General features: G+C 41.9%; 1 protein-coding gene across 9 annotated transcripts in view; it reads left to right on the top strand.

Annotated features, from left to right (window-relative positions):
- CASK (peripheral plasma membrane protein CASK) overlaps positions 1-24,992 on the top strand; it is a 296,314-nt gene extending 271,322 nt beyond the window's left edge. For 6 of the 9 annotated variants that reach the window (XM_031981919.2, XM_031981916.2, XM_031981921.2 and 3 more), the window contains 8 exons: positions 4,789-4,818; positions 10,811-11,048; positions 13,807-13,863; positions 18,450-18,569; positions 18,696-18,812; positions 19,323-19,430; positions 19,497-19,672; positions 20,474-24,992. In XM_031981919.2, coding sequence (XP_031837779.1) covers positions 4,789-4,818; positions 10,811-11,048; positions 13,807-13,863; positions 18,450-18,569; positions 18,696-18,812; positions 19,323-19,430; positions 19,497-19,672; positions 20,474-20,653 — 1,026 coding nt within the window. In that variant the 3' untranslated portion in view covers positions 20,654-24,992. The remainder of the gene's footprint in view (positions 1-4,788; positions 4,819-10,810; positions 11,049-13,806; positions 13,864-18,449; positions 18,570-18,695; positions 18,813-19,322; positions 19,431-19,496; positions 19,673-20,473) is intronic. The other 3 variants (XM_031981917.2, XM_031981918.2, XM_031981920.2) reach the window with 3 other exon arrangements.
- Positions 24,993-25,754: the final 762 nt, after the last annotated feature.

The following is a 25,754-nucleotide window of genomic DNA, read 5'->3' as shown; positions in this document are numbered from 1 at the left end:
ACGCAAAAGATGTCGCCGGCGGTCACAACGAGAACCATGAAACACGAAGCGAGGGCGGTGTTAATTGTGTCGGCACATTGTACCGAAGATATAATAAAGCACGAACTGCTGGAAACACCATGATCCGTCGCACATCCTCCAACGTGGCCTCTCTTCTTCTCCGTTCGCCGTAGAAAATGGCCGACACAGCCGGCTTCCGTTCCGATTTCACGTTCACGCACGTACCTTGCCTTGATCAACGTCCACGCGGCCTGTTCGAGAAGAAGACATCGACCGCCGTCGATCGAACCTGTTCCTCTCGCAAGTCGATCGCTCTGTCGTTCTTTTTTCCTATCGTTTCACTTTTTTTTCTTTTTTTTCTTTCGTTTCTGTACGATCAAAAATCGGTTCGAACTTCTCGCGGCGACTGCAGCGTCGCGCCGTAAACTCTTCGACGACCGTTCGACGCCCCCAGCACAGGATCGTCCTTTGTGAAGCACCGAATCCTACACATGTTATATACCCGGCAGAACGGAGCAATAACTTTGATTGCCCGGGATGCTTCCGGTGATACGAATAAATTTTATTTGCGGAGGGCTATAACGCTGCGGCGGCGATATTTCGACGGGTAGAGGGGTTCTCCGGGATTCGAAGCGGTTGCTTTTGTTCTCTTAAATCGTGCGCTTCAGCTTCTATTCGTTCCTTGGTAAAACGGGGATCACGATTTGGATTTAATTCAAGCATAAATGAAGATGGGTGACGGTGGTTCTCAGTTTGCTAGGAAATCGAAGCGCTGTTCATTCGTGTCGAGCTGGTAGATCGAGGATCTTTATGCAAATCAGCATTTTCCAGAATATGATCGGAAAGACACAATTATCGTAGGAAATTGTCCTAAGAATTATAATAAAATACTATACTCTCAGTATTACGTGCATTCCATGCAAAATCTGCACTTTCGAACATGCATAAAAATCCGCAGCCTACTCATCGCCTACGCTACGATTCTCACTTCAAGAACAAGCATATCGTTAACAAAAAAGCAAAACGATCACAAGAATGTTCAGCCCCTCGGTAGCACGTGACCTGTAAATAAAGTTTATCCGTGTCCTCACTGAAGATATCCCAAGTAATCAACATTATTGGTCCATCCTGCGACGAACGTAATCGTCATGTATATGTATCTCTATGTTCTTTGGCCAGTTCTCCACGATCGTTCCGACCACCCAGAAACGATCGACATGAATTCGCCGACCCGAAAATGGAAAGTCCATGGAATAATTCCAACGCTAAACAACGCGTGACACATTCGTCGGCTCCACGCGCACTCGACGCGGAAACTTTGAGCGCTAACTGTCACGCGTTCCTCTAACAAATAAACCGATGGGTCCCATTGACGTTCGGTACCAGGTTCCCTCGTCAGCGTCGATGGGACCGATCGATCATACCGGCGGATTTGTTAAACCCGTGCTCCTCTGTTTTTCCATTTTCGCGTCGCCGAGTGGAATCCGCGTCCGCGGGATCCGGGCCGCGAGGGACGCGCGCCGATCCTCCGGGCGCAAATTCTGTGCGCGTGTTCTGCCCTCCGCCACTCCGCAACCCATAACAGGATACCTCCTCAGTCCGACATTCGATGGTAGAGTGCAGGCCCGAAGGAATTCGAGAGCAGGGAACCCAGCAGCGTGAGCAGCAGTCAGTCCACCAGACGAGTTGTCGATAGTAGCAGTACCTGCTAACGTCACTGTGTAGACACGACCTCTGTCCCCGAGCGCATCCCCGTTACTCGTGCACCTCGTCCACCTTCCCGACCTGCGTTCTCCACCCCCCGTTCAGCCCTCCGCCCGACGAGGCGGATAAGGCGGCTTCCGACGCACGCGGGGAGCCAACTCGATCGTTCCCGATCCGCACCGCGCTCCCCTTCACGTTGAGAAACCGGGACGAAGCAACTCGCGGCGACTTCGTTTGCAGTGCGGCCTGCGCCCCCGAAAAGATCCCAATCTCCCGATCGAACTCCTCGACGGACCAGTTTCACGTGAAACGGTAAAACGCTTCGCGACGGGTACGCACGCGGATGGACGTTATCGCGAAACTGGTCGTCGGGAACCGAGCCGGACAAGTGTCCGTTCACGTTTCACCGTTAACGCTACAACTGCCGAGCGGTTACAGCGACTTGTTTAGCATCTCGGGGAAAAATTAGATGAACACGTTTCCCGACGTTTGCAGCGACTCTCGCACCTGCAACAGTATACGAATTTGTTACCTCTCGCGAAAGCCGCTTTGTAATTTTGAGAGGCGAGGCGAGGAATGGGTCGTTTTGATCTGTTTGGTGGTTCTAGTGTTAACCGCTGCACGCCAGCTTACCGTCCGGTGTTTCTTCCACTTCTCCAGAAGTGACTGCAGTGACTCACGCGTTTGATCGGGATTTTCCGAGGATACGGAGTGTTTCTGAAGTTGTGGAATTGGGAGAATTCTATGCGAGGCAGAGTTAAAGATATTGAATAATTTTTTAGTAATCATTTGTCGAAGGTATTAGATACGGTGCTTTGCTTTTGAGATAATCGCGTTTGAAATCGAGCGTGCATATTCAAAAATCGGTTAATGTCTATGATTTGGCATTTCTACTTATGAACGTACATGTTGGATAAATTTTCGGTGACAATTATCTCAGAAATGAAGTCTGCGAAGTTGAAAATGAATATTTGATTATTTTAATAATTCATCTAATCGATAAGGAATTGAATATTTTATTCCACGTTCCCGATTTGTTTTTATATGTAGATTTTCTGCCTTCCTGATTATTCCACGATTTCGGACACACCCTGTATACGATTGATCGCATTCTTCTGCTAAATATTATTCTTTACCCTTTGCATTCGAGGGCTCCGTCACGGAGCCATTTAAAGTATATTTTCAAACTTGAGGACCCCATTACTGAATTATTATCGCAACGTAAAGAAGTTTGCAGTTTTTCGAAATAAAAACACATAATCATCTCGCGCTTCCATTTTCACAAAAATTCTGTAATATATAATTCTCCATGAAAATTGCTTCGAGCACCTGGTATCTGATGGAGAAAAATGGAATTTTCGAATGCAAGGGGTTGATTTTAACACGAAGTCACGTATAATGACGAGAGATGACTTTTCACGGCCAAATTCGTGAGTTACCGTACCCACGTGAATGGCAGAGACCGTTCGAAGTTTGACTCTGTATAATTTGGCAGACCGCATTGTAACGATCCGAAAGTCCGCGCGAAGACGCAGCTCGTAGGAACTGTGAACCAGCCCGCCTAACCCTTTGCGGTCCGAAAAGTTCTTAGTTTTTCACTGTGGAACTTCATTAAGTTCCTTAAGTCAAGTATAGTTCAACGTAACGCTTCAATCGATTATTCGAGGACCTTTGTGAATCACTGAAATCGCTCTTATCACTAGAACTACCGTACCAGTCAATATGTTTTCGATTTGTTTGTTCAGCAATTGAATATTCGAAGCATTGAATATTCGAAATGATTTTGAAAATAGTTTCATTTAAGTACTATAATGAATATTTGAAGAAACTGAAAATAATCTATTATTACAATCTTTATGGGAATCGCATATTAATCATATTAAATGCTCGATAGTTCTAGTGTTGAAGGAGATTTTATGCATTCTAAATATTTCACTATTTCAAACTCTAACTATGCTATGTTCTCCGAATGTTTTCTAACACTAGAACTACGTAGCAGTCAGAATAACTGTTTTCGATTTTTTAGCAATTATTGATATCTTCGAAGCATTGAATATTCGAAATGATTTTCAAAATAAATAGTTTACTATAATGAATGTCTGAAGAAACCAAAAATAATTGTTACAATTTTTATGGGAATCGCATATGAATCGTATTAAATGCTCGGTAGTTCTAGTGTTACATCATATTATATATATTCATCAACCACTTGACTGTTCGAGTAAACGAAACGTCAAGTCTATCTCGACGTAGGACTGCAAAGGGCTAATGCTGTAGTCGCTCCGAACGTGAGTACACTGTGACGTTGCCCGACGTTGCTTGTGTTGACGATAGAACGGACATCGTTTGGCCATAATTTTCTTTTCCTTTCGTTTTCTCCCCGTTCGTTTCCCTCTCATTGGATCAAAGTCGATTCTATGTGTTCCATATATCGATGTCGTGTCCACTCTGCATAATCGATCGGTTTGCATCCCCCGCACCGTTTACGCATCTCGTCGTCGTCGTCTCTGCGATCACGTCCCTTGCACCGTGTTTTTCATCCGGTCTGTTCGACCGACGAACAGAGCTAATCGATCGATGTCTCCTGCGTAATCGAGTACTAGGACATCGCGTGTCCCGGTCGTCCCTAAAAAAAAGAAAAAAGAAAAGAAAAAAAAGAAAATCCGCAGCTCGCCGATGTTCTAGCCGTCGCGAAGCCACGAGCTCGATTCGCGTGCCTTTACCCGTAGAATCGGCTCTGTTTCGGGTGGTGCGAAACTATTACAGCTCGACGAGCTCGAAAGGAGAGGGTAGAAAAAGGAGGCTGCCTGTGTCACAGCAATGCGCACCGTGAGTCTCGGAAGCGTTGACGCGCGCGACGTCCCAACGTAGGTGTTCTTTTATCGTTGATTTCTTTATCGAACAAAGAAGAGAAAAGAAAAGAAAAGGAAAAGAAAAAAAGAAGGAGAGGGGAAGCAAAAAAAAAGAAAAGAAAAGTAAAGGATTGAAAAGAAAAACGTAGAGTTCGAACATCTCGTCTGAGATCAAGTTGATGAACATGTTAATTAATCGATCTTCCTTTTTTCTGTTTTTTCAACGCTCTAGTTGTTCAGGATTAAGCCTCTGCCAGTGTTAGTAAGTACCGCCACTTGATCTGGTGTGATTGGACTGCTGTAGTTAGAAGGCTATGCGTTTATCATACATATACACACATATATTATCCACCACATACGTTACGTTTTTTCAACATACACGGCCATATTGTCCATAATGCGCAGCCTGAGTCTGGGTGAAACGGTTCTCGATCGCATACTCAGGATGCAACGCGTCCAATTGAAACCGATCATTGCCGATCTAAATTGATTCCCATCAGGAATACGATTTCCAGATTTAATCTACTTAACGCTATTTCTCTTTCCCGTGCACCTTCACGGATCTATCGCTACCCAGACTCAAGTTGCCACCCGATCATTCGACCACCACACGCCACCATGTTGCAGATTAAAGTAGGCCTCCCACTTGACCATCATTCCCCGTCTCCTCCGTTTTTTCCTTGGTTTCGCCCACACTCCGCCGGGTTACTAGAACTCCGAACGCGAGAACAGCGACATAAGCTCCATTTCACGGGAAATACAAGCCCCATCGCTGACACTCTTTCTCTTTCTTTCTGTCTCTCTGTCTATCTGTTAGCACTTAGAGTGCTAGACGCACAAGAGCCCTTCCTTCACTGCCGATTCGACGGAGGTGTCGAACCGCGACGCTCGCCGGGAGTTTTGCACAGTTTCGCTGTCGATCGTGCAACGATCGCACGCAGCGCGAGCCTCGTGCGAGGAGCGATTAAGTGGCCGAGGCTGATCAGCGCGAAGACCTGTGCGAATATGTCAGTCTCCTTTCATTTACTCTGACTTCATCGATATCGTCGTTACGTTCACTTATTTATCGTTTCTTCTTGTGGTCGCCGAATTTATTTTATTCGGATTCGTAGTCACTCTCGGGCGGTGAGAAAGTCTTTATTTTGCGCTGATGAACCTTTAGAGTTAGACTTATGCTTTCTTTGTACGATTTTGCTTTCGTCGATTCGAACTAGAGAATGTTATACTTCGTTTCTGTCGATCTTAGTCGTAGCACGATGAAATCCGATCGAACAATTCAGTTCATGCTTTCCTGAGTTTTCCTCTGACGTCGAAGAGGCGCGTCGGATTACTTGGAGGAATATTATATTCCGCTCGACGGGAAATTCGATTCCATTTTTATATTGCCGCGCGAAGTTTATCCGTCGCGTCTGAAATCTCGAGCCGACGATTCTCGCGATATTCATCGTTGACAGTTTTTCACTCCCAATGCGAATTCTCGTACTCTATACAGATACTCTGTTCAGTGACCAATCACCTTACACGTCTCGAATCCTCTGGGCCTCCAACAACACACGAAACTCACTCGTAATTAACCCCTTGCCTTATAATGACGCGTCGGACTAGGAGATTTCAAACAAAATTTAACACTAGAACTACCGTACCAAAATGACGTTTCGATTTATGTTTCTATTAATACCTTAAAAGCATTGAATATCTGAAATAATAAAATAGTTTCACTTGAGTATAATGAATATCCAAAGAAACTGAAAATAATCTATTATTACAATTTTTATAGATTATCAATCGTATTAAATGCTAGGTAGTTCTAGTGTTAGTAAATATTACTCAACACTTTTCAATTCCAATGAAATATTCCTGTTATCAATGATTATAATCAAGAGCAAACGTAGACACAGAACTTGCCTAGAATCTCTCTTGTTTCAATAAATGATTAATGGTAAAATAGTCACAGTTGAGAAGTAAATCGCAGGGCAAAGGGTTAATGTAATATTCACTTTCCGTCGCATCGCGTCATCTCGTCGCACAGCTTCGAGCGATCGAACCTCGAAGAACTAACAGACTTTCTCGCCAGCCGCCCGCATATCAGATAGACCGGTTCAATTAGCGTTTAGACGAATCGTTATTAGTCGCTTTGCCGTTACCGGGAGCACACAACGCCGCCTGTGATTTCCAAAAGACGAACGAACCGACGCGGCGCGCGCAACAATGGCGAACGCGTTTCCCGCGTATCAGCGGCCGATCACGTCCGCCGAGCGAGACGGAAGAAACGTCGAGAGCGGTGTTCGTGCAGCACTGGATTTTTCATTTGTAACACAAAAATCTCATCCACCACATGATCACTGATCCCCCCTTTGAACTCATTACCGGGTTACGCCGGCTCGTTCCCGTCGCGGACGAGTCGCGCCGGCACTTTTCTGTCGTCACTGTGCATCATTTATTCTATCAGGTTCAACGGAAAGTTCGTGCGTTTCTGACGAGACACATCTGCATTCTGTCGCCATTAAACGCTTACCGTACAATGACGAGTGAGACTCGCGATGAAGATTTCTAAACCAATTTAACCCTTTGCACTCGAGGGGCGACTCTCAGCCGCCATTCGATTGAAAGCAACAAAATTGTAAACTGAAAAATTCAATATAAAATGTTGAATCAGTTATTAACAAATGAAACATGGAAACAGAACAACTCTGCCCCATAATTTATGCAAGATGTTTCTTTATGTAAGTTGCAAATAATATTGTTAATATTTCGTCAGAAAATAGTGAATGCTTGTAAGGAAAACTATTGTCGAGTGCGAAGGGTTAACGACAATCGATGTTATTCATTAGCCAAGGATCGAAGGAAACAACTATTTTGCTGTTATCATTGTATTGTCTTCGAATGAAACTTCCACTTGAAGTAGAATGGACAGTTTTGTTCCATTTTTTCCAAATTGTCGATAGTAAAGTGGTACATGAGCTTGGTGACGATAATGCATCAATCTGAGAAATATCGACGTAAAATTGCTTCGTCCGCCAATTCACGTGAATTTCTCGTCGAGTGGGTTTTACAAAATATCTTCTCATCAGAAAATATTGAAATATTTCTAGTGCAAAACTTCGGAGTGCAAAGGGTTAAATGCAGTGTATATAGAAAACACTCGGAAGATTCGAACGGCGTAAAAAGTGGCTCGAAGAGCTTTCTAGAGATTTTTGAAAACGTTAGACGACAACTTGGTTTCTCTAAACGAACGAATCATTTTCTGTTCGAAAGCGGCGACTCAACGGTGCTCGCGCAGAACAAAGACCCACGAACTTTCCGTTCGAGCCGATATTTCCATCGTATGCCGTTTGTTATCCGCACACTTAAACGTAGAGCCCGAATGCAATAAAACTGCATATCGCGCCTTTTTTCAAGCGTGTCCGTGTGCGTATGTTGCGTGCGTGTGTTCAGTCCGCTGTGTTTACGTACTGTGCAGCATCCAGTGCTTCAGCTTATTCTTGAACGAACATATGTATATCTGTATAACCGAGAGGCGACGAAGTACGTCGTGTTATGTACGTGCATCGCTAGGTGAAATGATCGTCGCAATGGTTTCCAATTAGGACGACGGGACGGCGCTGGGGGAAACAGACATTCAAAATAGGCGAATAGATAAAAAACAAAAAAAACACCTTAAACCGAAGGATACGTTGTTACATGATAAATTACGTAAGTAAAGTTTGTTCGCGTTCGAGTAAATTGTTTCCGACAAGCGAACGTTACGAAGCATTTGCATTTTGAGCTTTGTAGCCTAATTTCTGTCGTATCTCATAGAGTAGACTTTAACCCGAGTTCGATCGAATTGTGACTTGACGATGAGAAATTTCTTATCTTTTTTCTGTTATCATACATTAACGAACTATGAATGAAAAGTGTGAATTTGTGGTAATTGGATTTACTAATACTTTCAAGCCTATTTCAAGTTTTCCCCGGCACTGCAACGGAACCACGTCACTTTCGTCCCGTGAACTTCGTTCCGTTAATGTGATTGAACGATCTAATTCGATTTATGTACGAACGTGTATGTTACCACAGGAATGATGTCCTCTACCTCTCTCTATCTATCTCTATCTATCTCTCTCTCTTTCTCTCTCTTTTAACCCGATCACTCGCGAGAACCGAGGGAAAAAAAACACGATTCGTTTGGAAACCAGCGATTCACAGCATATCTTTTCGCCTGAATTGTTCGAAGTGTGATCTAACGGAGCTAACGCTTTACGAACGGAGACCCAATCACGTTTCCCCTTTAATGATCGAATATGCGAAGGTGGAATTTACTGCGATCATCCCCCCTCCCCCTGCAAATCGGTGACCCTTTAACTCTGAATCCACCGTTTCCACGCGCTGTCGCTTGTATTAAAACGTTTGACAATAAAAGTACGCTCCTTGTAATGCAAATTCCCGTGGAACCATTGAAAAACTGATGTATAGGATGTTATGCTGTGGCAATATATTCCACGGGGGAAAATAGAAAGAAAAAAAAGAAAACGAAATGGCATATAAATAATAAATACTCATCTCTTTAATCCGCGTCGATGGAAGCTCGGGCGCGATTCGGACAATTTACACAACTAATATCATTATTTACATTGATCAGAATATTCGCGGATTATTTACATTAGTCTGCCCGTTGGTAAATCGACGTTGCGCGAACGCGAGATAAAAATTGCGAAAAGCAGGAATCAGTCGACTGGACGCTTCGGTTGTCTTTCGGATATTTACATATGAAAAGCAAGTTTCCGTTCGGAAATTGATTTCCGACGACTGTAAATCACGGGAACGTCTGCAGTCTAATGATCACGCGAATATTACTTCCATCAAACAAATATCACGCACGCGACACAGCATTTCTGGATCATCTTTCCAAACGATCGATCGCGTTGAACGATCGCTTCCAAATTCATTCGATACCGCTCGCGGAATACATTGCCAAAGTCAGGAACATGTAAATGACTAAACTGGAATTGTACTAATATAATTTAACCGAAGCTACTTTCCTAGTTACCCTCTTTCGTAAAGTGTTTCGACTGTGCTTCGACGGTGCGGCGAAATCGTGCTACGCATCGATCGCTGATTGACGTTCGAACCGACGACGGAAATTCGATAAATTTAGCAATACAATAATTGGAACATTGATTCAATGAATTTCATAATCGAATATAAATTATACGAATAAATATATCTCTGTCGCAATGAACTCGTTGCACTCGAGAGACGCCATTTCTCAATCGTCAGTCGCTTTCAACTTGGTTCGATGCTGCAACATTATACTGTACGAAGTATTAATAATAATTCATACAAATACGTGACACGTTGAAATACAATGGTTTCGATTTGCATGTGATCTTTGATGCTCGAGTGCAAAGGGTTAAAGGACAAGAGGCGAGAACGTACTCATTCTCCGATCGAGACTTTCCACCGAGGCCGAGGTTTCCGTTCGTTAGAGGAGCATGTTTCAACGCGGCTCTTTGCAAGTAACTATCGCCTAACGCTTGCACATACGTCGCATCTTCAGCTTCATTCGCCATGACCGAGTTCATCCGCCAAATAGCTAGCCTAGCCCCGGTGTAAGTAGCATCAATAGGCGATCGATGCCACGATAGAACGAGCCCGTGCCGCCCACATTTTAGGGCAACAAGTAATTATCTTTAATGTGATTCTCTATTAACCTAAATCGTTCCGGTGATCCGAGTGAGAAATTGTGAATCTTCCGCCGCCACCGCCCCGCCACCCATCCCCGACTCCAACCTGCAATATCGCAGTAGCATAACGAAACCGATTTTCTGCACTGTTAACATTCTTGTTTTAGTTTACGTCCCCGTACCGATATTTTCCGAACAAATGTAACAAGATTCTTTGATGTCATCTCGCCGATACATATATACAGAGTCACTAATATACATGGTGTTCCCGAGATCACAGTACAACGAGAGAGAATCATTCTACACGAAAGAACTGAGTAGAAAATCAAAAATTAACATTTTCTCGTATATCGATTCCGAGACGATCACGTTCTTCGAGTGCGCATGCTAATCATCCAATACAACACGTTTCCCGAGCTCCAAGTCTAGTACAAGAAAATCCGATTTCATCTTTCCGACTGACTTCTCTCGTGTAGATCCATCTCGATCGCACTGCGATTCGAGGAACACCCTGTGTTTAGCGAATCATCCGAGAAAGACGCTCGGCGTGCATGGCCCGACTACAACAGGCTTTTTCTGCGCCAACAGATTTTCGTTCGGGCGCAATTCGATTACGACCCGCTGGAGGACGAGCTGATCCCGTGCGCGCAGGCCGGGATCGCGTTCAAGACCGGCGACATCCTGCAGATCATCAGCAAGGACGACCATTACTGGTGGCAGGCGCAGAAGGACAACGCGGCGGGTTCCGCGGGCCTGATACCTTCGCCTGAGCTCCAGGAACGGCGCATCGCCTACATGGCGATGGAGAAGAACAAACAAGAACAAGGTAAAACTTAAACGTCGCGCGGGCCCGAGCTTCCCCCCTTTTCTCGAGCGCCCTGGCCGTCGTTAAGGGAGCAGCGAGGAGCGTTCGTCGTCGATACACGTTTCTTTCTAGGGGGGAACGGTTGTGCGGTCTCCGAAACGAGGCTTCGTCTTTCGGAGATGCTGTTCGTGGTTCCGATTCCGGCGTTCACGGAACTGCAGGATGTTGCGTGAACATTGGACGTTAGAAAATTCGTCGAAGTCCTTCGGTTTTTAATGGTTTCTGCTCTGAGGATGTTTAACCCTTTGCGGGTCGGAGTACTCTTGGGTTTCCAAGTTTGCGTCTAAGGTTCGATGATCTGTTGACACTAAAACTACTGAGCACTTCGATTTTTGAAAATTTCGCTAAGAGTGCATCTGTTCGGTAATTGAGGTACAATTCAATTTGCGTGTTAAATGAATTTTTTTAATAATTTTTTGAAGAAACGTTCGTTACCTTTCTAATAATTGCAAAATTCAGACTTTAATCGATTTACCATTCAATTTGCGTAATGCTGAATGAATTCTTTTAATAATTTCTCAAAGAAACGTTCGTTACTTTTCTAATAATTGCAAGAAGAAGGGTCATTTGGCCCTCTGGTAGTTTTAGTGTTGACACTTAGGCGACTAAAAAGAACTATAACTGCAACCTCCTCTATTATCTTCAATTGAACTTATTCAATGAATTTTAAAAACTTTGTTTTGTAAAAGCAAGAACCGTATCTGATGAATTGCAAATAATCTCGTTTCAAGACTTGCTAAACGACAAAAGGAAAAATAAGGAGAATAAAAGGCAATACGTTGCTAAGTGAAAAGTGGGAGATGTCCCCATTCGATTGGCTAAGTGTTAATATGACTAATCATTTATTCTGTGAAGATTTGGACAGTGAACTGACTTTCATACGACATAATTATGATATTAGAAATAATTCTAAAGAAATTGTTGAGACTTCAAGTATATATTGGAATAGAATTGAATGTCCAGTCTGAGCGTACGATCGCAAAGGGTTAATGTTTAAGTGGAGAAGTGAACGTGTGAGATAGAGGGATATATTTTTACTGTGAAAATGCATACGGTTTCGAAGTAATTAACTCGCGTTTGTGACCACTGAAAATAATCTACGGAATATTAACACTAGGTTTACTGGCATTTATTGTACAGTTTATTCTATTGTTCCTGGGGAAGTATTCGTTCATTTAGATCTTAGAAATTGTAGATGTAGAAATATCGAATCAACGAAAACCGATTGAAACATTTAGCAAATAATGTGTATAAAATTCAATCCGCGTGAAATTGGCGCGTTCCGTAAACCTAGCGTTAACGGTGATCTTTACGATGACAGTGTACCGGGCAAGAGTGTTTTCCTTTGATTCGTAGCAGAATATCGAATAGCCTTAGGGTTAATGATAGGTTCCAGCAGATCGCATTTTATCTGATACTCAGACGAAAATGAAGTTATTACGCCGCGTTTTTACCATTGCCTTATCGATCCATTCTCAGACCTATCACGTTTAATTGTTCGATTTATCTCCACTATTCTCGCCACTGTGATGAAACGAATGTGCTGGTGAACACGATGCCATGTATGTGTGATTAGCTGCGCCCAGGTTGTCAATGGAGCATGTAGTATCGTTTGATGTCAGTCATTTTTACCGTGCAGCGCGAGAATCATGCGAACGACGCTGTAGTTTTCTCTTTTTCTCGAAACGGACCAGCACGAATTAATGGGAACGCAGTAATGAAGTCTCGATTGAAAATCGATTCGACTTCCTGTCTGCACGTAGTATCCCGTGAAACCATATTCGTGTAACAATTTGTTCCTGTTCTTTGCTCATCGAGGTGAAATTTCTTGTACGAAATTACACTACCGACTACGGTAGCGAGATTTTACAGATTCAACGTCGGAAAATGAACTTCTGTTAATAATTATTGAACAACCGTAGTATAATTGAAACTATTCATATAATTAACTATGAAATTAAAAATAACATCCTTAACACTAAAGCTACCAAGCTCTTCAATTGACTTTTGAAAATTTCGCTATAGAAACCCCAAGAGTGCATCTGTTCAGACTTTAATTGATTCAATTTGCGTAAGCTAAATGAATTCTTTTAATAACTTCTCAGAGAAACATTTGTCTTTCTAATAATTGCAAAATTCAGACTTTAATCGATTTACCATTCAATTTGCGTAGTGCTAAATGAATTCTTTTAATAATTTCTCAGAGGAACATTTGTCTTTCTAATAATTGCGAAAAGACATCAGGCATGAGTCATTTGACGTCTGGTAGTTTTAGCGTAACCTGTAGCCTGTAGTGTACAGTGATCTATTTTTAACAAGAAAATGTCAAAAGACACCTATATTCTGGAACCAATGCAGGTTTCCCAATATAAGTTAACACCAGTTACCAGTTCGTTTCCCTATTCAGTTCTCCAATCACAAAATCTCACGTCGACGGTCCTGTCATGCCCAATAGTCATCGACGATCGATAACCACATATCGTACGTAATGAGAGACTTCAAAAGGAAGAATACATGTTTCTGTGATTAGAAATTCTTAGTGAAAAGTCGCTGTTAAGATTAAGACATAGAGAATGGTATCGCGTTTCGCGCGAGCACGGAGACGTAGCGTTCGAACGTAGCAAAAGAAAAAAAAATAAAAAAGAAACAGTACGTTAGCCCGAGGATTGAATAATTAGCTGCAGTGATACACTTGTTGTTGTGTGTTGTGCGGGGCTAGATGCTGAAGGAGAAGGAGGATGTTCTTCTCACACCGAAGGCTGCGACGGTTCGACAGGTATGACTCTGCCTTCAGGTATACAGTGCGTAGAGTCACGTAGAACCGTGTAGTCCGCATGAAGTAACAAAATATACTCGTTCCGTGCTTCCAATGCACGCATTGATTTGACGGGAGTTCCGAGGAACGCTTTACTAGTAGAAACTATGTAATACAGGAACGACTTGGTGCCATTACAATCATTTGAAAAGAAAAAGAAAAACAGATAAAAAAAAATGGAACAAACTAAAAGAAAAAACGCGAGAATTGTGAGTCAACCGAGACAAAAATCGATCGACCAATTAAATCGAATTACCGGCGATTTCACGATAATGAGCATACGACAAACCAAAGACATTCCAGCAGCGTGAAATCATTCAATGCACTTCATCGTCACGAATCACCTGGACTTGGCATAAGACGTTTCGAATGCACTGACGCTTCCCTAGAATTGTACGCGTCTCGGATTTATAATTATTATAATTACTCGTTCAGAGATGTTCCGATATTTTCGGGAGTACGGTTTTCCCTCGTTAATGTCGCGCTTCGGCGAACCTTTTAGCGTCGCGTTTGTGTCTTCATTATTCTTGGGTTTTAACCCTTAGCGCTACAGATGGTTTTGTAATCTGTCAGCAACTGCAATTTTTATGGTATCTCTAGTGAAAATGAAAAATGCTATAACATACCTTCGATCTTTTAATAAAAATCTAATAATATTAGGGTAGATTCTTTAATTCAGTAAAATATTGAATATTATAACTGGTGCAATATTGGAGCCTACAGAGTTCAAAGGGTTAAAGATTGGAGTGGTAACGAGAAAAGGTCGCAATGTTGCTTGTTCTATTATTGTCTTGTCAATGCTTTCTTTTGGGTAAAAAATTTCGATTGATTGAAATCCTCTGCAAAATAATTCCACTTCGTGGAGAATAATTTTTTTAAATTGACAAAAAATCTTTGGAAAATTTATGAAGACTAATTACTGCAGTAATATCGAAGCTTCGTTAAAGAATTCTTCGCCTCCTCGTCGATGTTAACACTAGAACTACTATAACAGTCAAAATGGTTTCGATTTGTTTGTTCAGCAATTATTGATATCTTCGAAGCATTGAATATTCGAAACGATTTTCAAAATAAATAGTTTCATTTGAATACTATAATGAATGTCTGAAGAAACTGAAAATAATTTATTGTTACAATTTTTATGGGAATTGCGTATTAATCGTACTAAATGCTCGGTAATTCTAGTGTTAATCTCCCAACCCACGCGACTTTAACGAGGGAAAAGTGCTTATATACAGAATGTCTCCGATCAATCACAAATGAAAGTTCATCGTTACCAAATTGTTTCAAATTTATTCATAAAACTTTGCTGTTAAGGTCGAAATCGAAACATTAAGTGATTCAAACGTATTAATCTTACAAAAATTTCTTCGATAAAAATATTTGACGATTCTTACAGACCTCTCTGTATATTCTACGTAATTATCATTGATAAGAATTTTTGCATAATAATGTGCAGATGATAATTCGAAGTGCCTGGAAATCGGTTAGACCTATAAAACGCTCGCCGCTGTTCTAGAATTGCGTACAACTGTGGGGGTGTCATTGTATTGTTTCTTGTCGATCATTCCGCGCAAATATTGGCTTCTTACATATAACACACCGCATAGAACGAGGTTTCCCGGATTTCACAGTTACGATTAGTACGAGTCGGAGTTACGGTATAATTTCCACACTAAACTAGAATTTACATTACTAGACAGTGTACATACCTTGGTAACATTAGTGTCCTATGATATTAGAGATCCCCATAGATTTGACAGTCGTGTTGGTGAAATATTCTGCTAATTGCCAATGAAACGATTGGCGAGCATTCTCATCCAGTAGTTGATTACATTAAAGCGCAAATCGATTCACAGTACGTGGGTACAATTTCAACGAGCCATTTTTTATTTCGTTCATACCCCTTTCAATGTATCAGCGTATAAAAGAAAAATATACCAATTGTTAATTGCAAACTTCCTATGGAAAATTTTCTATATTAACAACCCTTTTGTAATTTTACAATTATACATTCGGATTATACCTTCCATGAAGTTGTGCCCATATTTTATCAAAGAACATAATGAATCTACTCGTTTTCCCAAGCAATCGTCCATTTCAGTCGGTTTTGTTTTTCACGAGTTTCTTTGATAATATTCTCGCATATTAAAGAATATAGGAAAAGGTAATCAGGATCACAACCGTTGAAAATAAGAAACAATTCTGTTGCCAATTCTCAGGATACACTATTTCGTAGCCTAACGAGGAAACACTTGATATCCACGAACCTTGACGAAGCGGTAGAATTTCTTTGCTTAATTTGTACTGTGTACAGCAGGATACTCTTCGCGACACAAAACATGTTTTCTCGCGGCGTGCTTCGATGCATGCTCTCGCTACGTTTCATGCACTTACGCTTGTTTCACACGATTCCACTCGCAAGCACATCATCACAGCACCATCGTGACGAAAATTTGAACGATAACCTCCGATCGAGCGTACAAATTTCACCTGGAATATCGAATCTGTAAATATTTGTTCATCTATAAGGAACATTTTCAATTGTAAGCGTTTGGAATCACTGTTATAAACAGTCGATGCATTCCCAAATGACAAGAATATAAACGGAAGATTAGATTTAACCAGCGCGTTAAATTAAATTAAATTAACACGTTGAATGCCATGGGGGTCGCCGGCGACCCCCAAGCAAATCGAAGTACTATAATTCACTCAATTAAACCATGATCATTCACAAACATTTCTATACTATAAATAATGCTATCCATTGCAGTGGCATTAAGTTCGATGGACGTATAATAATAATAATCCAATTCAGTCAAATGATTTAATATTGTATTTTCTCCAATTTATGTATTCTGCTCTATGAAATCGTGCGGCGTTCAACGTGTTAAATTAAATTGTTAAATTATTCTTTATTAGCGAGAGTTCACGTGATAAGTGAAATAAGTCATTTAACTGAAAAGAACAATGATCGTCTGAATAGTAATTTATATTTCACTTTCTGCTTTCCGAAAAATTATTCTTTATTAGAGCGAGTTCACGTGATAAGTGAAATAAGTCATTTAACTGAAAAGAACAATGATCGTCTGAATAGTAATTCGTATCTCACTTTCCGTTTTCCTAAAAGTTTGTCCCATGTGAACTGGATCGAAATGTGAAATCGGTTCTCGTTATAAACGGAAAATCGTTCAAAGACGTCACGATCGTGCTCTGATCGCGACACCAGTTTTCAAGGTCTACGCATTAGACTACCCGGTAGTCCTCTTCTTTTATCTTGTGACCTGCTGGAACGCCCATCTCACAGTGGGAATCCCACTTCCCTCCTTATGGTTATGGCTTCTATGTAAACTGGCTGACTGAATGAAATCTCTTTTACCATTTAGAACAAGAATACTGCTTACACGGTGATCGACATACTACGAAGTAGCTCTTCTATTTTGCGCGTACAAATGCTAACTGTTACGAACCTTTCGAGGAGGATGCCGACTAGCATAGCGACTGCTGAGTGTTTGAAATACAAGCCTACCATACGTCACACTTTGATCGAATTTAAAGGAACGTGCGTTTATGAATGTCATAGTAATTAATATACAGATAACTGTATTGTACTTCTTCTGTTTTATTTTCATCTGTACATGTTCACGGAATAATTTCTATCCTCGAAAATGTATTCTTTGCCTACTCTAATCGACTTTTCTGATTATACGCAGGTTGTGTAACACGTTTACTGTCAGACGAGACGATTATTCTCCTACGGTGCTACGAAATTCTCACCGTTCAGACAATCCTGGATTATTCGTTTACGGTGTATGCAAAATTATAGATTCAGTAGCATCGGCGATTGGAAATTTCTATGGTAGTTAACGTGTTAGTTCGTGGAAAAATAAGAATGGATTTGAAGCTTATCTTATCGGGCAAGTGTTTGTCCACGTGGTTTCATCGATTGTTTAATGTTTGTCTAATATTTATTGGTCCTGTGCTGTATAATGGCAAAATACAATGTACGACAGAGTCGGCCAAACAATCGAGAAGCCGTTTGAACTTCTACAGCAAAGAATCGATCCATTCTTTCGATATTTTTCCCATGTTATAAAACAGCTTGCATACCTTGTTCTCTTTACAGTTGAATATTCCTGTAAATAAACTTCAGTCCTCTGAAGCGCAACGATTACCTCGTTAATTCTGCTACACTCGATTAAAGATATCGTGTATTGCACTATAAATATTCCAAAGAAAACGTGAATCATTCGGACCGATACTGATGTTAAACTGTACATTCAACTTCATTTCTTAGTTCCTCGAGGAATAAAAATGAATATTGATCCGATAAAGTTCACGAACGAGATACGATCTCAAAGAGTTATTTGTTGGTTTGTTTATTAGTTATGTTGTTCTGTAATGCAGCATAAACGGCGAACTCTGCAGAAGATTTAAAGCGCGTACAAAGGGGGCCGGAATCTATTCTATCGGAGAATATTTTCCAGCGGGTCTCGACAGTTTTCGTTCGTCTGAATGTGAGATTAATTGATTCTTCGCGTTTCCAGTGAATTGCTCAATATTTGGCCGAAAAAAGAAGCAATACAAGGATAAGTATCTCGCAAAACACAACGCAGTGTTTGACCCGCTGGATCTAGTCACCTACGAGGAGGTCGTTAAGCTGCCCTGTAAGTTCAACATTCTTTTTTTTCTGTAATCATTTCGGAAACAGTCTAATTAGTGTAGCATAAGTTTCTTGTACGATTAGGTTGATTATCGTTTGTTCCTAAAATGTTTACAATCTTTCTCGACAGATCCTGCGTTCCAGCGAAAAACACTAGTCTTATTAGGAGCCCATGGTGTTGGTCGTCGGCACATAAAAAATACAATTATTGCTAAACATCCCGACAAATACGCCTATCCTATTCCACGTGAGTAAGACATATCATGCTTCTACTTGTTTCTTTTTTGTAAATTTTGTAACTGTAGTTAGCAAGAAAAATATTTTATACGAACAAGTTACCAATAGTTAGCAAGAAAAATATTTTATACGAACAATAGATTATATTTATCTTTGATCTATAATTGAGACGCTCGGAAACCAAACATTGTGAAAATTAATGTTTCGGCTTCTGAAATTATTATACTGCATATTCGGAAGCTATGAAAAGGGGTTTCTAACCTAGAGAAAACAAACAAACGAGTAAATCCTCGAATAACTAAAATATTCATTCCATTAAAATTGACAAAAATCAGGAAACATAAAAAAGTCGACTTACCTGCATTGGCGTTTAAGCGACTCGACTAAATCTTTTCCGAATTTCATCGGTACGATCTATCGTGCGCATTGAATTGTTCATTCGCGTTAATTTCCCGGGGGTTTTCTCAAATTAACGAGCACGGCAATCGATCGACAACAATAGGGAAATATTGTGTTTCAGATACAACGAGGCCTCCGCGGAACGACGAGGAGAACGGTCGCAATTATTATTTCGTATCTCACGACGAGATGATGGCCGACATAGAGGCCAACGAATACCTCGAATACGGTAAATGAAAGGATCAAGTGACGTTTCATTGAGAACTCTCTTCACTGAACGTACATTTCTGCGTAGGCACACACGAAGACGCCATGTACGGAACGAAGCTCGAGACGATCCGTAAAATTCACGAAGAAGGGAGGGTGGCCATATTGGACGTCGAGCCGCAAGCCTTGAAAGTGTTACGCACGGCGGAATTCGCGCCTTACGTTGTCTTCATCGCTGCCCCGGTGTTCCAGAACATGGCCGACGTAAGTAAATGCCGGAACGGTAACCTTCCGGGTATGAAGCTTAACTATCGCCACGGGGTTAGCCCGGTTAAACGATTAATCGACCATTTGACGAGATTACTAACCTTCGGCACTTCCACTTAACCAGAAATTCCCTGTTTAACGAAGTACACGGAACATTAGACTAACTAAAGTTGTTTAACCCCTTGGCGTACTATTTACTTCAGTTACTGAGCTCGTGTAATATTTTACTGTCGACAATTTGTAAGAAATACGAGAAAATTTTCCACTTCAGGTGGAAATTTCATTTGAAGATAGCATTTAACCCTTTGCACTCGAGAGGCTTTCAGTCGCCATTTGATTTGACCCATGAAAACGATAAAATTTAGGATTCAATATTAAATTTTTATATAATGCATCAACACATGGAACATCGAAATAAAATAGTTCTAAAATTATTCGATTTTCCATACCTCCAAATTTCTTGCTGAGAACGAAAATAAAAGATCGAAGGAATGTTATAGCATTTTTCATTTTCACTGGAGATACCATAAAAATTAGTCGCAGTTGCTGATAAATTACAAAACCATCTGGAGCGCTAAGGGTTAAAATGACAGCTTCTCTGAGAAATGACTAAAGTCGATGTCATAATATGCAAAAACAAGTCAATCGAAGTTTCAGTTCTTAGTAACACCAACCATAAAATAACTCGATAAACAACAATCACATCTAATTATCTACAGTAATATTTATAAATCCGTATTTATATCGATAATCTCCGATTTGTAATAAACAAGACTGATATCGTTGTAAATTGTTCAGTGCGACGGCAGCCTGGAGAGACTCGCGAAAGAATCGGACTCGCTGAAGCAGGCGTACGGTCACTTCTTCGACCTGACCATCGTGAACAACGACATCGAGGAGACGATCGCGCAGCTGGAGGCGGCGATCGAGCGGGTCCACACGACACCGCAGTGGGTGCCCGTGTCCTGGGTCTACTGACAACGGACCGTCAGGCCGATACGTTAACAAATCACCAGCGCGGACTGCAACGGCTCGTCGAACGTGAAGCTATGATCGTCGGATCGCGATCCACCGAACGACCGGTCCAATAATCGCCGCGATCGCACCACGGCGAGCACGGTAACGTTCGGCTGCACGCGGGTGTGTTCGCCGAATATCGCCGCCAACAACGGGACAGACAAGCGCGTACGTACTCGTCGGACCAATCGAACGAACGACGATAATCGTTTCACCGTCGATCCTTCGACCGACATCTGCGCCGACCGTGTGATTCGCTGAGGGCGCGAGTTTGGCCGTGTGTTTGCGAGCTTTGTTTCTTCGTTTATTCGTCAGTTTGTTCGTTCGTTCGTTCGTTCGTTCGTTCGTTCGTTTCCCTTTCCGTTCGTCGTTGATTCGACGACCATCACTCTCAGCGCCGTTATCATTGCGTACCGGCGTGCGGCGAAGAGAAGAGAAGAGACGAGAAGTCGGGTGGTCGCGCGGTCTCGGGACGCGAAACACGACAATCAACGAGAAGAGAACGCAAGAGAGTACAACGATCCGATCTCGACGTGTAAAGATAATCAGCTTTCCTCGGATCCGACCGTATTCCCTCGACAGAATACCAGGGAGGATCTAAAGCATCGCACAAATGAGATTATCACCTGGTGAACTCGATCAATCGTTACCGACAAAGGATCAACGTCCCTTGCAACCGATTGTCCGCGATTACACGGTTCCCTCTGTTCTCCTCTTCCCGGCCGGTTTCGCTTGTTCTAACTTGTTTCTCTCTCCCTTTCTCGCTGTCCCTCTCTCTCTTCCTACGCTTCTATCTTTATCTCTCTGTCTCCGCTGTTTCCTTTTCCGCATTTTCTCGAGACATTCCCATTCGAGCGCCGCGGAAGCGCGCACGAGTCTTATCACCGTAGATTTCTTTGCCGATCCGTGACAATCGCGAGATGCCGCGACGGCGGAGCTCGCGCGAGCATGTTACCAAAGAGCGATCAAAGAAGAAGCACGATCCGCGAAGCGAGCATCTCGCGATCGACGAGTGGAAGCAGATTCAGGGAAAACAGGGATCGTAACGAGGGGGTTTGAGGGTTGGTCGGAGGAGTTACGGGAAGCTGGTCGTTTGAGCTGTTCATCGTCGACCGAGCGAAAGGTGATCACGAACGCTTGCGTACCGTTATATTCTGAAATCTGTCGATCTGTCTATCCGTGAAAAGAGGAAGGAAAAAAGAGAGAATCTATTATCGGCCCCGATCGTACCCTCTTGTAAACTATTTACACGAAGCGAAAGAAAAATAGGGGAAGAAAGCGATACGGTCGATAGTCTGATTCGCCGTTGAATAATCAATCTTTGTTCGAGTTGAGGATTAAAGGAAAGAAGGAAAACAAGGGAAATAATACTACTACTACTAATAATAATAATAATAATAACTGGACTATCGACGAACTAGTCGTTTACCTGTAATATTAAGCAGTAGGAGAACATCGCCGATTTCGTCTAGTAGTTCGAACGTCTTGACGCGGCCGCTCGTGCGCGATTGGTCACGAAACATCGCGGCGGGCCATTGTTCGAATATGTATGCGCGAGCGCTACTTTCTTCTTTTACCGTTTGTTTTCTCTCTCTCTCTGACTCTGTCTCTGGCTCTTTCTCTCTGTGACTCTTTTTCTCTCTGACTCTTTCTCTCTTTGACTCTTCCTCTCTTTCTCTGACTCTTTCTCTCTCTAACATTTTCTCTCTTTCTGACTCTTTCTCTCTCTAACACTTTCTCTCTCTCTGACTCATTCTCTCTCTAATACTTTCTCTCTCTCTCTGACTCTTTCTGTCTTTCTGACTCTTTCTCTGACTCTTTCTCTCTGTGACACTTTCTCTCTCTCTCTCTCTCTGTGACGCTTTCTCTGCCTCTTTCTCTCTCTGACTTTTTTTCTCGTTCTGACTCTTTCTCTCTTTCTCACTCTTTCTCTCTCTGTGCCTCTTTCTCTGACTCTGTCTACGTTTTTCGTTTTGCTCGTTTGCCATTGCATTCCAAACTCTCCCATGCGAACGGTTCCCGATTCGATTGAACTCGTGGTTTCTATTTTCGAACCTGTCCCCGCCATTTTGTCTCTCGATCTCCCGCCGGACCCGGAATGTCCGAGCACGAGCCTTCGCTGCGCGCGCGCGCGCGCACGCGTTCCCTTCCTCGAATTCGCGAAACCGTAGTACCTAATCTCGGTGAAAAATGCTCGATCGAAGGAACCGATCAACGACACTGCTATTCATCATTCGGGCGTCATTTGGACCAGATTAGGTACTGCCGCGCCATGTCAGGCCGGACGTTCACGAAATGGCAGCCGTGGTTCGAATGTCGAATTGATTCTTTTGTTTTTTGCGGCGAGATTACGTTGCCATACACGACTCGCATGTATACACAGAAACATACATGTCCTCGGAAACGTTACATCCACCAACCCACGCACACAAACACACACACACGCAAACACAAAGACACAAATGCAAACAAATACTCACACGTACACGATCGACCGCAAAACAAATATCACTCGGTTCGCATTGCACCCTTGTACAAAGAGAAGCGCATAACTGAATGACGAAGTAACAAAATGCGGTTTACTATACGATATTTATAACACGTAAACTCAAGTAAATAGATAGAATTATACCAGTTATAATGAAATAATACGAAACACCGTCTCGCAATTAAAGGAGAGAAAGCGAAGAAAAAAGATATGGAAAGAAAAAATTCTAGAATACGTGCACACGTGCCGCAACGCGTACACATGTGACACCTAAAGAAAACATACGTACTCATTACAGAGCCACGTGTAGACAATGAATACACGTACCACACAGGAACAGACACGAGTCACCGTACATCGCACACGCTTGCACGCGTCAACTCGCGTGCGCACACGAGAACACACACGAGAACACACGAGAACACACGCATACATAAAATATAAGAGAAACAGACAATGCGGACTCCACGAGATATGCAGATTTAACGATTAGGTAATTAATTAACAAGCGATTAAATAAATTAATTGTGTAACTAATTAATACTGAATTACTAGAAGACTAATTAGAAGACAAATTTGCATATGCAGCCCAAATAGAACGAAGGAGTGAATGCGTGCACAGAACGGGGTTAATGGTGTGAATCTCTTGCAGTCGCGATCCAAAGAGGGAAGAGAGAATAATAATAATAAAAAAAAAAACGCTGCGACATCGACACCAGCGCGGCTTTGTTCAGAACTTGTTCGATTTGATCACAGCTCAACTACTTTGTAAAGATCTCGAAATAATACGCACACACGATATACACGCATATGTGTATACATATATATATATATATATAATATATATATATATATACAGAATATATATGTATAAATATATGTACACGTGACGCGCGCGCAACGCGTGTAATCTCAACACGACACGTTTTACTTCGTTTTTCCTAATCGTACGCGCGTCGATCGTTGTTAGACATCCGAGAGCGCGCGCGCGGATTGAACCTTCAATTAAGCGAGAAAACGTGGCGAACGTTAGACGCGAGCCGAGGTGACATGTCACGGAAGAAATGGTTGAGAGTAGAATAATGTTGTTACATTCACGCGCGTTCCGGCGACAGCGCAGAGGACTGGCCGCGATCACTTGTCGACAACGTTCCGAACAGGCCCACACTCGCACGAAGACAAGTCTAAAATTGTTAACTGGCAAGGGTCGTCGTGTGGGAGAGAAGAAAAATTAATGAAATAAGAAAGGATGAAGATGAAGAAGAAGAAAAACAAGATGATGAAGATGATGATGATGATGATGATGATGATGATGACGATTATGATGATGATTATGATGATGATGTTGGCGATGATGATGATGATATGACGATGAAGAAGATGAAAAGAAGAGAACCCGCAGAGAGCTCGTAACCGGTATGATAGTGTTTGTATGAGTGTGACGAAAACAATTCGTAAACGCAAGACGAACGAATCTTCGGTGATTTTGTAATATTTCTTATAAGTTGTAGCTGCCATATCCAGTAAAAACTAAGTACTAGGTACGCTGAGTGATTATATGACGACGACTGTTACGATTAACGATTCCGATTGAGTTTTGGTGATGATAATAACGTGATTGATCCTATTGTGCTTCTGCAAGCGTGTGTCCGCGACTTTGAATGAGTTACGCTAAGATGTTGAAAGACGACGGGTCTAAGGAAAACAATAAACAGTTCATTACAATTATGTAATTATAAATAAGAGGAAGAGATGAAGAGTATTATAAACACGTTGTTAATTGAATTAATAAAACTAGCCCAAAGTGTCGAACGTGTTTTCTTTTCTCATTTCCCATGTATTCGTTATAATTTTTGTTCATTTTATTGATAAGATCGCCAAATCGTTGGAGGTGAATGGACATTCAATTCCATCGACCGCCCTTTCTAAATCTATATCTTATCTTTAATTATAATTAAATTGTATAACACTATATAAAACGATATGAAAGCGTATCAAAGCGTACAAAACTATATAAAACTATTTAAAACTAAATTAAACTATACAACTACATAAACTTAATAATTTATTCATTTACATGTTCTATTATCTGTCTGAATTATGTAGTTTTATAAATGTCCAAAAAGACTGTACTTCAATAGGCGTTTGTTTTTTCTTTATTTAACTTTTAACTCGGTGTCTATATTTTGCAAACCGCAGTCTCGCATTCCCGGCGCCTGGAGTACCGAGATCGATCGGCCATTTTGTCGGTCTGGTTGTCGCCACGCCGAGAGTGCCACTGTACGAAATTTTGATTTCTTTTATGTTACATTATATTACATAAGGGTCCAGATATGCGACGTAGGTCAGTAGAACGCTTCTATTTTACTTGCAAACGATTCGGAAGGTTCGATGGCTGAACTCACCGAAAAACCTCGGAAACCAATGATCATCGCCTCGGTACGAGCGGTAAAGAAGTTCGCTTAATTTCCCCCTCGACACGGTCACGACCTAACACTATCGATCACGAAGTCTCCTAAGATGCCTCGTCTACCTTATCTCTTGCCGGTGATCCTACCCAAAAATTTGTTGACT

Source organism: Nomia melanderi, chromosome 3, assembly GCF_051020985.1.
Source record: "Nomia melanderi isolate GNS246 chromosome 3, iyNomMela1, whole genome shotgun sequence".
NCBI classification, from domain to species: Eukaryota; Metazoa; Arthropoda; class Insecta; order Hymenoptera; family Halictidae; genus Nomia; species Nomia melanderi.
Note: the sequence above shows the minus strand (reverse complement) of the source record. Positions and strands in the feature narration are given on the sequence as shown.